General features: G+C 40.2%; 1 protein-coding gene across 6 annotated transcripts in view; it reads left to right on the top strand.

Annotated features, from left to right (window-relative positions):
- The window catches only part of LOC147105620 (kinesin-like protein KIF21A), a 194,325-nt gene that overhangs the window by 15,572 nt on the left and 161,710 nt on the right, over nt 1-17,043 (top strand). For all 6 annotated transcript variants that reach the window (XR_015081534.1, XM_086010168.1, XM_086010167.1 and 3 more), the window contains exons 2-3: nt 15,858-16,080; nt 16,591-16,773. Coding sequence is in view for 5 of the 6 variants with exons in the window: in XM_086010168.1 (XP_085866294.1) it covers nt 15,858-16,080; nt 16,591-16,773 (406 nt within the window). In the remaining variant the exon portion in view is untranslated. The remainder of the gene's footprint in view (nt 1-15,857; nt 16,081-16,590; nt 16,774-17,043) is intronic.

Below are 17,043 nucleotides of genomic sequence, written 5' to 3'. Positions count from 1 at the left end.
GTAACAAGATAGATGAGTTGATGGCACAAATAGATAAAAATGGGTATGATCTGATGGCCATTACAGGGATGTGGTTGCAAGGTGACCAAGGCTGGGAACTGAATATTCAGGGGTATTTGACATTTCATAGGGATAGACAGAAAGGAAAAGGAGGTGGAATAGCTCTGTTAATAAAAGATGAGATCAGTGCAGTAGTGAGAAATCATATTGGCTCAGAAGAACAAGATGTAGAATAGTTTGGGTGGCGATAATAAGAAATAATAAGGGAAAGAAGTCACTGGTGGGCGTCACTATAGGCCCCCTAACAGTAACTACACTGTTGGACAGAGTATAAATAAAGAAATAATGGAAGTCTGTAAGAAAGGTACAGCAATAATCATGGGTGATTTTAATCTTCATGATGATTGGACAAATCAAATTGGCCAAGGTAGCCTCGAGGAAGAGTTCATCGTGTATCCGTGATGGTTTCCCAGAACAATACGTTGTGGAACCAACCAGGAAGCAGGCTATCTTGGATCTGGTACTGTGTAATGAGACACGATTAATAAATGATCTCATAGTAAAGGATCCTCTAGGAAAGAGTGATCATAACATGGTTGAATTTCAAATTTAATTGGAGGGTGTGAAAGTTGGGTCTCAAACCAGTGTCCTGATCTTAAATAAAGACAATTACAAAGGTATTAAGGCAGAGTTGGCTAAAGTGGACTGGGAAAATAGATTCAAGGGCAAGACGGTTGATGAGCAATGGCAGACATTTAAGGAGATATTTCATAACTCAACAAAAATATATTCCAATGAGAAGGAAAGACTTTGAGAAGGGAGAACCATCCGTTGCTAACTAAGGAAGTAAACGATGGTATCAAATTGAAAACAAAGGCATACAATGTTGCCAAGATTAGTGGAGGCCAGAGGATTGGGAAATTAAAAAAAAACCCAGCAATGGACGACAAAAAATAATAATAGAGAAGATGGATTATGAGTAAACTAGCAAGAAATATAACATAGTAAGAGCTTCTACAGGTATATAAAAAGGAAGAGAGTAGCTAAAGTAAACATTGGTCCCTTAGAGGAAGAGACTGGGGAATTAATAATGGGGAATAGAGAAATGGCAGAGACTTTGAACAAATATTTTGTATCAGTTTTCACAGTAGAAACCATCCCAATAATACATAATCAAGGGGCTATAGGGAGGGAGGAACTTAAAACAATCACTATCACTAAAGAAAAAGTACTCGGTAAAATAATGGGACTAAAGGTGGACAAGTGCCCTGCACCTGATGGCCTGCATCCTAGGGTCTTAAAAGAAGTGGCTGCAGAGATTGTGGATGCATTGGTTGAAATCTACCAAAATTCCCTAGATTCTGGAGAGGTCCCAACAGATTGGAAAACCGCAAATGTAACGCCTCTATTTATGAAGGGAGGGAGACAATAAATAATAATTATAAAAGGACTAAGTGTTTTTAAAAAAAAAAAAAAAGCCTGAAGGCTTTGTCTTAATGCAAGTAGCATTCGTAATAAGGTGGATGAATTAGCTGCGCAAATAGATGTAAACGGATTTGATATAATTGGGATTACGGAGACATGGCTCCGGGGTGAGCAAGGCTGAGAATTCAACATCCAGGGGTATTCAATATTCAGGAAGGAGAGGCAAAAAGGAAAAGGAGGTGGGGTAGCATTGCTGGTTAAAGAGGAGAGTAACACAATCGTAAGGAAGGATATTAGCTCTGATGATGTGGAATCTGTATGGGTAGAGATGAGAAATACCATGGGGCAGAAAACATTGGTCGGAGTTGTATACAGACCCCCAAACAGTAATCTGAGGTTGGGGGTGGCATTAAATGGGAAATTAGAGACGCGTGCAATAAGGGCACAGCAGTTATCATGGGTGACTTTAATCTACATATAGATTGGTCTAACCAAATTAGTAACAATACTGTGGAGGAGGAATTCCTAGAGTGTATACGGGATGGTTTCCTGGACCAATATGTCGAGGAACCAACTAGAGATCAGGCCTAAATAACAACAGAAAATGCTGGAAAAACTCAGCAGGTCAGGCAACATCCGTGGAGAGAAATTTGAGTTGACGTTTCGGGTTTGACTCTTCTTCAAAACTGGAGAGAAAAGGAACTAGATCGAAGGCAGGGCTGCGATCGGACAAAAGAATAAAAGAACCAAAAGAAGTAAAAGAGATTAGAAGCTAGACGAGATGGTAATAGGCTGGGATTAGGTGTAAAGTGTACTGGCAGGGCAAAAGATAGCTGCCAGGTGTGAGAGAGAAACAAAAGGAAAGGGGGGGGGGAGGAAAGGAGTGGAAAAATATAAGTAAAAATGAAATAGGGGCCGAGGTTATGATCTGAAATTGTTGAACTCGATATTGAGACCGGAAGGCTGCAGAGTACTTATATTTTTCCACTCCTTTCCTCCCCCCCCCCCCCCCTTTTTCCTTTTGTTTCTCTCTCACACCTGGCAGCTATCTTTTGCCCTGCCAGTACACTTTACACCTAATCCCAGCCTATTACCATCTCGTCTAGCTTCTAATCTCTTTTACTTCTTTTGGTTCTTTTATTCTTTTGTCCGATCGCAGCCCTGCCTTCGATCTAGTTCCTTTTCTCTCCAGTTTTGAAGAAGGGTCAAACCCGAAACGTCAACTCAAATTTCTCTCCACGGATGTTGCCTGACCTGCTGAGTTTTTCCAGCATTTTCTGTTGTTATTTCGGATTTCCAACATCTGCAGTATTTTGCTATCGTACTAGAGATCAGGCCATCTTAGACTGGGTATTATGTAATGAGAAAGAATTAATTAGCAATCTTGTGCGAGGCCTCTTGGGGAGGAGTGATCATAATATGGTCGTATTCTTTATTTAAAATGGAGAGTGAAGTAGTTGACTCGGAGACTAGGGTCCTGAATTTAAATAAAGGAAACTACGATGGTATGAGGCACGAGTTGGCTAGGATGGATTGGGGAACGTTACTTAAAGGGTTGACTGTGGATAGGCATTGGCAAACATTTAAGGGTTGCATGGATGAACTACAGAATTTGTTCATCCTTGTCTGGCATAAAAAAACAAAAAAGGTGGCGCAACCATGGCTAACAAGGGAAATTAGGGATAGCATCAGATCCAAGGAGAAGACATATAAATTGGCCAGAAAAAGCAGCAAACCTGAAGATTGGGACCAGTTTAGGATTCAGCAAAGGAGGACAAAAGGATTAATTAAGAGGGGGGAAAATAGAGTATGAGAGTAAGCTTGCAGGGAACATAAAAACTGACTGTAAAAGCTTCTATAGATATGTGAAGAGAAAAAGATTGGTGAAGTCAAGCATAGGTCCCTTGCAGTCAGAATCAGGGGAATTTCTAATTGGGAACAAAGACATGGCAGACCAATTAAACACATACTTTGGTTCTGTCTTCACAAAGGAGGACACATATAACTTCCCAGTGATGTCAGGGAACATAGGGTCTAATGAGAGGGAGGAACTGAATGAAATCAGTATTTGTAGGGAAATGGTGTTGGGGAAATTGACGGGATTGAAGGCAGATAAATCCCCAGGGCCTGATAATCTACATCCTAGGGTACTTAAGGAAGTGGCCCTAGAAATAGTAGATGCATTGCTGGTCATCTTCCAAAATTCTATGGACTCTGGCACAGTTCCCATAGTTTGGAGGGCAGCTAATGTAACCCCACTATTTAGAAAAGGTGGTAGAGAGAAAACAGGGAATTATAGACCGGTAAGCCTGACATCGGTAGTGGGGAAAATGCTGGAGTCCATTATAAAAGATGTAATAGCAGAACACTTGGGAAAACAGTGACTGGATCGGACAAAGTCAACATGGATTTACAAAAGGTAAATCGTGCTTGACTAATCTACTGGAATTTTTTGAGTATGTAACTGGTAGAATAGATAAGGGAGAACCAGTGGATGTGGTGTATTTGGACTTTCAGAAGGCTTTCGATAAGGTCCCGCATAAAAGATTAGCGTGCAAAGTTAAAGCACATGGGATTGGGGGCAAGGTACTGACTTCGATAGAGAACTGGTTGGCAGACAGGAAGCAAAGAGTTGGAATAAACGGGTCTTTTTCCGAGTGGCAGGCAGTGACTAGTGGGGTACCGCAGGGATCGGTGCTAGGACCCTAGTTATTCACAATATATATAAATGATCTAGACGAGGGAACTATATGTAATATCTCCAAGTTTGCAGATGACACAAAGCTGGGTGGGCATGTGTGCTGTGAGGAGGATGCAGAGAAACTCCAGTATGATTTGGACAGGTTGGGTGATTGGGCAGATGCATGGCAAATGCAGTATAATGTGGATAAATGCGAAGTTATCCACTTTGGTGGCAAAAACAGGAAGGCAGATTATTCTCTGAAAGGCAATAGATTGGAAGATGGGGAAGTGCAACGAGACCTGTGTGTCCTTGTGCAGCAGTCGCTGAAGGTAAGCATGCAGGTGCAGCAGGCAGTTAAGAAGGCAAATGGTATGTTGGCCTTTATAGTGAGAGGATTCGTGTACAGGAGCAAGGATGTCTTGCTGCAGTTGTACAGGACCTTGGTGAGACCACATCTTGAGTATTGTGTGCAGTATTGGTCGCCTTATCTGAGGAAGGATGTTCTTGCCATGGAGAGAGTGCAGCGAAGATTCACCAGACTGATACCTGGGATGGCAGGAATGACGTATGAGGAGAGATTGGGTCGATTGGGCTTATATTCGCTGGAGTTTAGAAAAATGAGAGGGGATCTCATTGAAATTTATAAAATTCTAACAGGACTAGACAGACTAGATGCAGGAAGGATGTTCCTGATGGTGGGGGAGTCCAGAAGCAGAGGTCACAGTCTAAGGTTAAGTGGTAAGCCATTTAGGACAGAGATAAGGAGGAATTTCTTCACCAGAGAGTGGTGCACCTGTGGAATTTTCTACCACAAGAAGGCAGTTGAGGCCAATTCATTAAATATATTCAAGAAGGAGTTAGATATATTTCTTAATGCTAAAGCGATCAAGGGATATGGGGAGAAAGCAGGGACAGGGTACTGAGTTTGGATGATCAGCCATGATCTCATTAAGTGGTGGAGTGGGCTCGAGGGGCCAAATTTCCTACTTTTGCTCCTATCTTCTATGTTTCTGTGAGACAGAAAGCAGGAAACTATAGGCCAGTTAGCCTAACATCTGTCATTGGGAAAATGCTGGAGTCCATTATTAAGGAAGCAGCAGCAGGACATTTAGAAAATATAGTCAAGCTGAGTCACTATGGTTTTACGAATGGGAAAGCATGTTTGACAAATTTGCTGGAGTTCTTTGAGGATGTAAGGAGCAGCCTGGATAAAGGGAAACCAGTGGATGTGATGTATTTGGATTTTCAGAAAGCATTCGATAAGGTGCCACATAAAAGGTTACTGCACAAGATAAGAGCTCATGGGGTTGGGGGTAATATATTAGTATGGATAGAGGATTGGCTAACTAACAGAAAACAGAGAGTCGGGGTCATTTTCCGGTTGGCAAACGGTAACTATTAGGGTGCTACAGGGATCAGTGCTGGGGTCTCAACTATTTACAATCTATATTAATCACTTGGATGGAGGGACTTAGTGTAATGTAGCCAAATTTGCTGCTGATACAAGGATAGGTGGGAAAGCAAGTTGTGAAGAGGACACAAAGAATCTGCAAAGGGATATAGACAGGCTAAGTGCGTGGGCAAACATTTGGCAGATGGGGTATAATGTGGGAAAGTGTGAGGTTATCCACTTTGGTAAGAAAAATAAAATAACAATTTATATTTAAATGGAGAGAGATTACAAAATGCTGCAGTACAGAGGGACCTGGGGGGTCCTTGTGCATGAAACACAATAAGTTAGCATGCAGGTACAGCAAGTAATCGGAAGGCAAATGGAATGTTGGCCTTTATTGCAAGGGGGTTGGAGTATAAAAGCAGGCAAGTCCTGCTACAACTGTACAGTGCGTTGGTGAGACCACACCTGGAGTACTGCATACAGTTTTGGTCTCCTTATTTAAGGAGGGATATACTTGCATTGGAGGCTGTTCAGAGAAGGGTCACGTGGTTGATTCCCGAAATGAAGGGGTTGACTTGTGAAGAAATGTTGGGCCTATACTCATTGGAGTTTAGAAGAATGAGAGGTGATCTTATTGAAACATATAAGATACTGAGGGGGGCTCGACAAGGTAGATGCAGAGAAGATGTTTCCCCTCATGGGGGAATCTAGAACTAGGGGGCATAGTTTCAGAATAAGGGGTCGCCCATTTAAAACTGAGATGAGGAGGAATTTCTTCTGAGGGCTGTAAATCTGTGGAATTCTCTGCCCCAGGGAGCTGTGGAGGCTGGGTCATTGAATATATTTAAGGTGGAGATGGACAGATTTTTGTACAATAAGGGAGTGATGGGTTAAGGGGAGCGGGCAGGGAAATGGAGCTGAGCTCAAGATCAGATCAACCATGATCTCATTAAATGGCGGAGCAGGCTCGAGGGGCCAAATGGCCTATTCCTGCTCCTATTTCTTAAGTAAGTTGGTTTACTGAAACTACAGTATACTCTTGATAATTCAATTTTTTTTTCATTCTAAAAATTTGTATTATCCAAATATTTGAATTTAGCATTGCAATAATACACAAGTGGGAATTTGGTGCTAAAATTGAATTAGCGAATAATTTTAAATTGAGCAACTTTGAATTGGGGTAAGACTAGGATGTGTAAACATTTGTATAATTGTTGTAGTTTGAAGTAACTTTAATTATTTTGGGAAGAAGTTTAGGGAAGGAGCTTATAGTAACAGGAACAAGTATTTGATTAACTGCAGATGCTAGAAAGTCATGTTCCAAAATCATTAATTCGGTCAAGAAAATGACATGTAGTCCGCATTTTGTCAGGTTTTGTTAGCTTCTTAGTACGAGTTTGAATTCATGTGGAATATTTTGTGACTGGCTGTGCCAGTTACAGAATGCCAGCAGTTATTTGAAATGAAAATGCCAGCATTTGTGTTGTTCAGCAAGGAATAATGTGCACACTGTTCTAAGCAGAAGCTGAGGCATCATGGGACTTTCAAAATAAATTTCAAGTGGAAAGACTGAAGTTTCCCTTGGCTAATCCACCCTGCATGATGTATGTTACTGTTTTGGTACTGTGTTGAAGTTTGCCAGTCGGGCAGAAAGACAGTTATAATTGGCAGTATTTTCCCATGTTTATCTAAAATGTGACACGGGTACATGAATAAGGGACACATGATGGGAGCATGCTATTGTAAAGGGACATTAAAAATGAGTAGGTATTTCTTGGGGATAATCCAGGACCTGAAGTGTGAATTCTGAAGCTTGCTGCAGTGCCATAGCGTCCTAAGCGCAACGGTACTTTGCTTGTCGATGTAATGTGGGTAATGTATTGATGCAGTATATCACCTGACTGGCAAGATAATACTGTTACTAATACTGCAAGATACACATCTCACAAGCACAATATTTAATGCTGCACATTACTGGTGGGGGGAGGGGGGTGGGGTTGCAAGAGAGGGGACAGGGGAGTAATTTGCTTAAGATACATGTAACCTTGTTCTGTTTTCCCCAACACCTCGTACTGTTAATTATTTAAACCACACGAAGATGTATATTTTTCTCTCACCTCCACAGTGAGGAATTTGCAGTATTTGCCTCCTTCAGTTTTTCTTGTTCACATTGTTCTTGTCTCCTCCCATGCCAAACTGTTTTACGCCAAACTGTTTTTCTTTACTTGATCTAAAATGTTATTTGTTTCCTTCCCTCTTGTTACCTGTGGTGGGTTTGCATTTCTTGCTTAAGTTGTCATCTCTCTAGCACTACACCTAGTTATTTTTCCCACTGAGTCTCCAATGACCAGGGCCTTTAACAGGTGGCCAGTTGCCATGGTCCAGGCCTGACTGACTTCAGTAGCAATCAGCGAGCTCACCATCAAAGCGCACCACTCTCCGGCTCTGGCAATATCAGTTTTCTCTTGGTGACACAAAAAACCTTCTCCCAAACAATGCCTTTAATTCAGGCTATAGCCTTCAATTAGAAGGGCAGTCTATGTGGGAGAAGCTTCTTGGAAGCATTTCTAACGAACAATACATGCCTTATGAATAGTGGCTTTTTTAGAATTATATTTCATGTATTTGTGTACATAATTTTTTTTTGAATTGACCAGTTTGGTCAGTCTTCTAATCTAATATAATATGTGCTGATTTGCAAATGGTGGCGTTGAAAGATGATTTAAGATGACTTTTTTTGTGGTTTCTGGCTGTTTAATGGCTTGGCCTACTTACACAGTGAATGAAACCAGGTTTTGTTCCACTTCTAATTCGTAAGATGTTTGAGGCAACCAGTGTGGTTAGCGTAACAGATGGGGGTTATGTGATTTAGTCACAGTTTTTTGCCTTAAATATTTGATACTTTAGAAGTATGTGATGCTAAAATGTTGAATTATATACGTATTTATCCTGTTGTTCATACAGAGAAAAGCCTTTTACATCTGTATGGAGGATATAAATTGAAGGAATCCTAAATAATTAAGTTGGATATCTGATGGTACTTTGATCTGAACAATGCAAGATTTTTGGAGTACTTTTTTGTGAATTATTTGTGTTTACTAGCAGATCTCCTGTGGCACTGCTGATGGTAAGTAGGAATAAGGGAGGCAGGTGCATGGCCTCGGAGGAATTGGAAACAAGATTGAGAGTTACACTGACGGGCATTTCTTTTGTGCCTTTCACAACCTCAGGACATTCCAAAATGCTTTATGGCCAATGAAATAATTTTGAAGAGTAGTCACTCTTGTAATGTAGGAAACGTGGCAGCCAATTTGAGCACAGCAAGGTCCCATGCACAGCAATGAGATAATGATCAGATAATCTCTATTCTTAGTGGTGTTGGTTCAGGAATAAATGTTGGTCAGGAAATTTACGGGGTGGGGGGGTGGTGGGAAGAGAATTCCCCAGCTCTTCTAATAGCGCCATGGGATCTTTTGCATTGACCTGAGGGTAGAAGGGCCTCCGTTTAAACGTCTCATCCGAACGACAGCACCTCTGCTGTACTGGAGTGTCAGGCTAGATTGTGTGCTCGGGTCTCTGGAGTGGGACTTGAACCTGCAACCTTCTGACTCCGAGGACAGTGCTACCACTGAGCCAAGGCTGCAAGATTTGTCAATTTCCAGTTGATCTTTCCGAACATGCTGGCTTCTCCTCTTCCTCCGTGCTCATAGACCCTAGATCTTTCCCCTTGTTACGCTTTTATTGGAAAAGATTATTTTCATGATGTAAATTTGTTAAGCTTTCAAAATCATTTAGACTATTAAGTGATTGACCTTTTTCTTGTAATGAAGTTTTATTTTTGGTATTTGAGTGTTAGATGATGGAAACATCTGCGTTGGAATAACTTGCAGCAATACAAAGCATTCTTATGATTGCATTTGCTTGTATATTTTTTTTAACTGGGTAAATGGTGTTTGCAGGAGCTGTGCTCTTTGAAAAGTGATACGTTGCCCTGGAGAAGATTAGCAGTCTGTTTTGAAAGGCAGGAGCATGTGTGTAAAGTACACCCCTCTCTTTACCCCCTCCTCCCCCCGCCCCCCCCCCCCCTCCAAATAACAGATTAGATTGCATTAAATCTGGATGTACACGGCTTATTTAACTATTAACTTGCTGGGTCTGCAAGATGCTCACTTCATATCATTTACCAAGAAGTGTACAGTTGATGGAGCGGGCAAAAAAAATGCGGTTGTGGATTCTGAGGAGTCCTGATGAAATTCAGCTCTGTGTATTCCCCAAGGAGGATATTAGTTAACATTCAGTCGACCAAGAAAGGACATACAGATCAGGTGTGCTTGCTTAGCATTCACAAGTACAACAACCAGTCCTTGTAGAAAGTCAAATGAAATGGCAGCTGGCCACTGCATGTTGGTTTTATGCAATATTGATTTATGAGGAACGCATTAAAAAGTTAAAAAATTTTAAGTTCAAGATAAAATGCTTATCTCAAATCAATTGTCAAATGCAACATAAATGATGGTACAGTATCTTTACCTGTAAGGCACTACATTCTTACTCCCATCTATGTGGAAATTCCAGTCTTGACTCGCATTCAAGCTCATTGACTATGTGGATGTGTTTTGCTAATGCCTGTACAACCTGTTAAATGGAATGCCTTATGCTGACAATACCATTATCTCAGTGGTGAAAAAAGAGGAGACCCTATTCTGCTCTGGAAAGCACATCTTTATACAGAACTGTTCATAGTCAGTGATTTGTATCATTAACGAATAGTATATTGCACTTTAAAAAACCACAGCAATTTTACTTGATAAAGGTGCTGAGTTGTGTTAACCAAAGGCCAGAGTTCAAATCAATAAAGATTGTGTGTTTTTGTTTAAAACATTGGAAAGACTGCATCTGGACGACTGTTTGCATTTCTTGTTACCCAGTGATAAGGATATAATTGCCCTTCGGCAGGTGCAGAAATGAGCAGCCACAATTAGTTGAAGTATACAAACATACATAAATGGGCCTGAAAACGCAACCGATGTCTATGGAACTAGATCCGAACAAGAATTTGAGATCTTCAAAAGGAGACGATTGAAGGAAAAATGGATACGGTCTTTTGTTCCGGTTTGATATCCTGCGATAAAGGATGCAGCGGGTTGTTTGTTTTTAATTCCTGGAGTAGCTTGAACTTTTCTGAAACTTGGAGTATTATCTTCTTTCTGCAGTTGTTTAAGATAAAACTGATTCTTTCAATTCTTTGTTAGTTTGAAGGTGTTTTGACTTTTACTATTGCCTTGAAGCAGGGCACATTAAAAAGTTTCAAGATTGGAAATCTGATCAACATAGTTTATAGCTTGAGGTTGAGTAACTCGTATCAGATTTTTTTTTGACTATCCAGAATGAAGAATTATCAAAAGGGTGATCTTTAATCTTGTGCTGTGTGAGATCAACCATTTATAAACAATTGGATAAGCTGAAGTTGAATCTCTTATTTGTGAAGACTCATCTTAGATATTGTAAAATAAATAAGCTAGATTATGACCTCCTTAAGGACATGATTTCAAAGTTGATTTATATTATCTAATGCAGTATTTACAATTTGTAATTTTAATTGAGTTTCTTCAAATCATCAATTTTAAACATTTCTTAACCATTTCTTAACCAAACTTAAGTATCCATTATATGAAGTGTATGTATGACCAAGGTTTGTTCCTTATTTTAATGCTATTTTTTGTTTTAAATGCTGTTGCAGCACTCGGTGTAAATTTACCTGATCCTAAATCCTACAAAAGGAGTTGGACCAAAAAGTTCCTCCAGGATGTATGATCTCATTCTCTTACTCCTCTCATCTGTGAGACTCATCACTTGCTCTCATGATCACCTCCCCACTCAACTCCTTTCCCTCTCACATTGTGGTTCCCTTCGTTCAGGTGCTGACCCTCTCCCTTCCAAAACTAGTGTCATCATCCTCTCTTTTTAAAAAAAAAAAAACACTTTTGACACATCTGATCTCTAATTATCACGCCATCTTTAAGATTATTGACTGTGTTGTCACTTCCCATCTCCATGGTCATCTTTTTGAGCGCGCCCCCCCCCCCCCCCCAACCAAGGGCACTGAAATGGCCTGTGCCAAATTTTTGAATGAGTTTTTGTGACTGATCATGGTGCCTAATCCTCCTTTAACCTGTTGGATCTATCTGTGGCATTTGACACAGTTGATCATGCCATTCTCTGCCAACACTTATCCTCCTGCTGTCCAGCTTACTCGGATTGTCCTTGCCTGGTTCGATTCCCATTTATCTGAACTCAGCCAGCACATATCCAGCAATGACGTCTTCTCTTCCCTCCTGCCTATTGTCACCCCAAGGAGCTGCGAAGGATTTATCTATAAACCCCTGCTCATCATGATCTCTATGCTTTACCTTGACGGACATCATCTGCATGCGTGGGGTTAGCGTCCACCAGTGCTGATGACTCCCAAACTTGCCCCCAACCTCTCAACTGACTTTGTGCTGTCATATCGCTTTGACTGATTTTTTAAAAATGCTGGATAAGCTGGTTCTTCCTCTTCAACATCTTGAAGACTGAAGCTGTTATCTTTGGGCCTTGCTGCAGACACCACCCCCTTGCACCTTTCAATTCCACTTTGGAAGCTATTTTGTCTTTGTACCTCATTAAATGGTTATTTTCATGTCCCTTTTGTTCTTTTAATGCCTATTTACTGCCTGACTGAGATTTGGGAATTTCACCTCTTAATCGCTTAAAAAAAAAACTATTCCAAGACTATTGAACAATAATTGCCTCTTTGTGACTGGAGCCAGTATATTTGACTCCGTGCATGTACTCTATAAAACAAATGTTTACTCTTGAGTTCTGCTAAATTGAAATTCAAAGTACCTTTATATCCTGCTATTTCCAGTAAGCTGTTAAATTGAACCAGACCCCTGAAGGTTATGGGAAAGTGATGCGTAATGCACTATGGGTCTTGCAATAAAAGGACCCCCAGAATAATTGAGGCACACTATTGGTTTCCTTAGTTGACTAAACATTTGCATTGATGTGCTATGTCTTGCAACAGCAAGACTTTTAACAGGAAGAGTCTTGAAGCCAGTGTCTCGATCTGGAAATAGCAGTAACAAGGTGTAGTTTTTCTCAACTAACTGACATCTGGCAATCCTTTTTTGACGCATATCTGTCTCGTTGGTTGCCATATGGAAAGGATCTATGCAGCAGTATCAACCATTCAGGATTTGGCTGCTATGGTTTTGCCACCATTCACATATGCTTGTCTTAATCAAAACATTAAGGAATGCAGCCATGCTTTGCTCCACCTCTAATAAGCAGTGTAGAGAATTGCAAAGCAGATTCTAAAAGTGCTAGGAAGCTTTTCGAAAGGGTCAAGTTTAAAAAGTTGTCAAGAACTTTGAAAGATTCTACAAAAACAAGAGTGACCGAGTTTAATCAGCTATAAGTAAAACTCATAAGTGCATTACAGCTGTTGGTTCATAGTTTAAGTCTCCGAACCCAGCGCCAGTAAAAAGATACCAGGTTAGTTAAGACGAGAAGATGACGACCAAAAAAAGAAGCCAGCAACCACAGACGGCAATTCTTCAAAGGCATCCCTGGAGGAGAAACTGAACATCCTTGGAGTCAGTGCTACAGCAGCCAGTCTGCTGAGGAAGAGGTTGTATGTTTTATGTTTCTACCTGCTGAAATTGTCAGGTGACATGTTGAATGTGAATTGTAAGCTTAACCTTGCTAAAGAAAAACAAACAATACTGGAAGCACTCCAAGCTGGTCAGCATTTATTTCAGATTTTTAAATTCTATGAAAATAATAACCGCAGATATTCAGAAAAGACGAAACAAGAATGATGGAAATAAAATAAAAGAGCAACATAAAATGTATTCATCTGGAAGAGAAATACATTTTTTAAATTGTTTTAGCAGGGTAAGGGAGAGTAACAGAATTAAATACAGATATGAGGAGTTGTTTTGGGACTTAACTCACTTGAATTGTTTGACTCCAACCCTGCCAAAAATCCTGTGGACAACCCTGGAGTGATCCTTGAACAAATCAGTACTCGAGACTGTAGCAAAATTTAGTACGTTTCCTGATCTCATTAGATTGCCGAGTTCCTTACTGTTCACTTCCATGTGCACATGTGCCAGTGCTTCAGAGTTGCACTTCAATTCGTGCAAATAGTTTCTTAATATCTATTGGAAGTTGAGGGGGCACAGTGAGGTGTAGAATTCAAACTTCTGTCATTAGAAGGCACCACATCATTTTTTTACGGTTTAATAACTTTTTCAAGTGGGTACTCCTTTAGAAATCGGCTAAGTTGAATATATAAAAGTTATAGGTAACTTAACAGTTAATCAACAAATAGCTACTCTGTAATTATGCATAGGCTGTGTTTTTAAAAAAAATGATTACTGATATTTTTACTCTACCAATAACTCACTGGTACCTAACTCGTGTTGATTGTGTAAACCTCCTTTTTCCCACCCCACTGCCACTCTGAACAATTTCTCTTCTGTTTAAAATCATGAATAGCTTCTATAAATTTTCTGTCTTTTGGTTAAATGAAATTGTGCTTGTTTCAGTGTTTGACTGTTTATGCAACGGGAGGCTTGTGCTTTTCTTCAGCAAAGTTTAAAGTAAATGCAAAAAGGCAATCATGAGATGATTTGGCCAATTAACTCTGTCACCAGCAGATAAATTGTCCTTTTTAGAGTAGGAAGCTGTCTGTTCAAGTGAGGATATATAGATGAGAATCTTAACTGTTGATTTAAGGATGAATAAATCTGGATTATAATCCTGGACCATACTAGTGGCCTAAATTCTATTGTCCTGTTGCTTCCCATTCCTAGTTACATCATACTCCATACACTACTTGGCTAAACCTAATTATTCGGATAGCCTTTTGTCATTCGAGTATTCTGTTGAATGTTTTTAATATTGCAGCATTGCTCACACCATTTTAAAGAGACTCCCATCTGTTTTTTTTTCCCCTATTAGTCAATTCTCAGACTTCTTCTTTTAAAATGTCACTGTCTTATAAAAATATCCAATTCTTGAAGTTTATACCTTTGTCTACTGGGAGTTCAGTAATAAGTGGCAATGCATATTGCTGTTTACCACATTACAGCACAAAGTAGTATTAAGGTTAAGCTTTTAGCAGTGTGGATGGTGGAACTTCAACACTCTGTCTTGTGCTACGGAAATGACATAGTATGCCTCATAGAATGATATAGCATAGATGGAGGCCATTCAGCCCATCATGCCTGTGCCAGCTCTTTGGTAAAGCTATCCAATTAATCCCAGTCCCCTGCTCTTTCCCCATAGCCCTATAAGTTATTTCCTATGTCTAGAATCTTTTCAGAACCACCTCTTGTGTACAGTGAATGTGGATGGCATGTAGTTTTTGTTATGTCGTTTGACACTAAGAGATTTTCAGATATTTGGTCCTCTTTTCCCTTCCAACGCCAAGTCTTGCTTCCATCCAGCACCAAGAACATACATACACATTCTTACCAGCAGGGTTAACTGGTTAGTGATTGAAAGTTGAGACCCTTTTTTTGTGCTCGCTAGGTGTGGGATTTCATTCCATTTCAGGCATCGAGTGTCAACATCAAGTGTCAGTTATATCGCAGCCAGTTGCAGGATAGAGCTGCAGCTACTTTGTCCCAACATGCCTCAGCCCCAACCACCAAAAAGCACCCTTGCTGCAACAGCATAATTTTTAAATTCCATTTCCTACACCCTGTAGGCTCTCCTGAGAATTCCAATTAGTGCCAAATTAAAGACAGTTTTGTGCTGTCTGTTCATGCCTACTCAGAACTGGTATGAGACTGCCCACATTCAATTGATGTCGGACCCTTGCAGTCAGCAAGTGAGAGATTTTCATTCCATCACTCTGGCTGAGTGGTAGTTGTGGAAAAGTCTGACTTAGTGTCCCGGGTGAAAAAGGATGTTGGGAAGGACCTGATTGCGGGGGCAGTGGTCGAAGTGGAAAGATTTGTTCCTGCAGAGGAATGCTGACGATGTCTGCAGATTAAAGGTCAAGGTTCACCCACCCTGCTGTTTGCACAGTTCTAAGGTATATTTTCCAAAATACAAAAGCATTTACAAATTGGTTGAAGCCTAACACTACTTTCCATTTCTGCTACACTAAACAAAATAGCCCCTTGAGCACCAGCTGTAACGGTAGAGAAATGGACAGTAATATGATGCAAGTCGACATTACAGAAGCTTTATGGAAGACATATGTATTGAAACATCTATTGCAGCATTATCCTATGAAGTTTTAATATCTCTGGGTCAACTGTACAATGTGTTCACAATTCCTTCCTTTCTGTACAGAATTCGTCCACAACTTGCTAAAGAGAAGATTGAAGGATGCCACATTTGCACCTCGGTTATACCCGGAGAGCCCCAGGTTGTCCTTGGAAAGGATAAAGCATTTACGTTTGACTTTGTTTATGATATGGACACTCAGCAGAATGAGATCTATCTGAAGTGTGTAGAAAAGCTTATTGATGGTTGCTTGGAAGGTTACAATGCCACTGTTTTGGCATATGGTCAGGTGAGTGTCATATTGTGTAAGATTTATTTTAATAACATTTGTGGACAAAGTATTCTATAGTACTTGCTTAAAGGAAGACCTCACTATAAGTTTAATACAGATAACATTTAATGGCTTGGTTGTGCATTAAGCTACTGAAGAGAGGTTGGATGCAGCTTTGTATCTGCATGCTCATCTCTGCCATTGGGATATCAGAGGGAACGATGCAGAGCACGAGTTCCAGTGCTTCATTGGGAGAAAGGCACAATTGGAATCATCTCAACACGTTCTTGCACACCTCCTAGTGACTAGTTAGAGACTCTGAGTCTCGGCATTGTGATGAGAGGGGGAAGAAAAATTAGAATTTTTGCTTTTTCAAAATTGTTATGAAAGTAAAATCAACTTCAGGAGCACAAATGCAAAGCAATCTTTTATTTTCTGTGAAAGATTAAATATTTTGTGTATAGTAATTGGTATTTAATAATTTAACAAAGTCTTTGGGGAAGAAAAACACACACCTTGTCTCCTCAGACTGGCTCTGGGAAGACGTACACCATGGGGACTGGATTTGACGTCAACATCACTGAAATTGAGCAGGGTATAATTCCGCGTGCTGTCAAACACCTTTACTGCGGTATTGAGGAGCGAAAGCGTGCTGCTGTTGAACGTGGACTGCCACCACCAGAGTTTAAAGTTAACACTCAGTTTCTTGAGGTGTGTATTTTAAAGTCATTATTTATGGAGGTCAGAACAGCTGTACTCAGTTTCACCTATATTTAGCAAGGTTTCAACATGCCCCATTGATAGTTATGTTGTAAAGACTGTTCCCTAGATTACTGATTTTTGCCCTCACAGCTGCTAGTTTAATTAGCTATGCAAAGCTGTAAAGTGTTCTGTATCATATAGAATTACCTCTAGCTATAGTTAACAGATGATGACTAGGTACAAGTTTAATTAAATGTTAAGTGTTGTCATAAAAACAGT

The sequence above is a fragment of the Somniosus microcephalus genome, chromosome 17 (assembly GCF_052327205.1).
Source record: "Somniosus microcephalus isolate GS21.2 chromosome 17, FLI_Smic_1.0, whole genome shotgun sequence".
In the NCBI taxonomy this organism is placed as follows: Eukaryota; Metazoa; Chordata; class Chondrichthyes; order Squaliformes; family Somniosidae; genus Somniosus; species Somniosus microcephalus.
The sequence above is the reverse complement of the archived record's forward strand: the minus strand, read 5'-3'. Positions and strand labels throughout refer to the sequence as shown.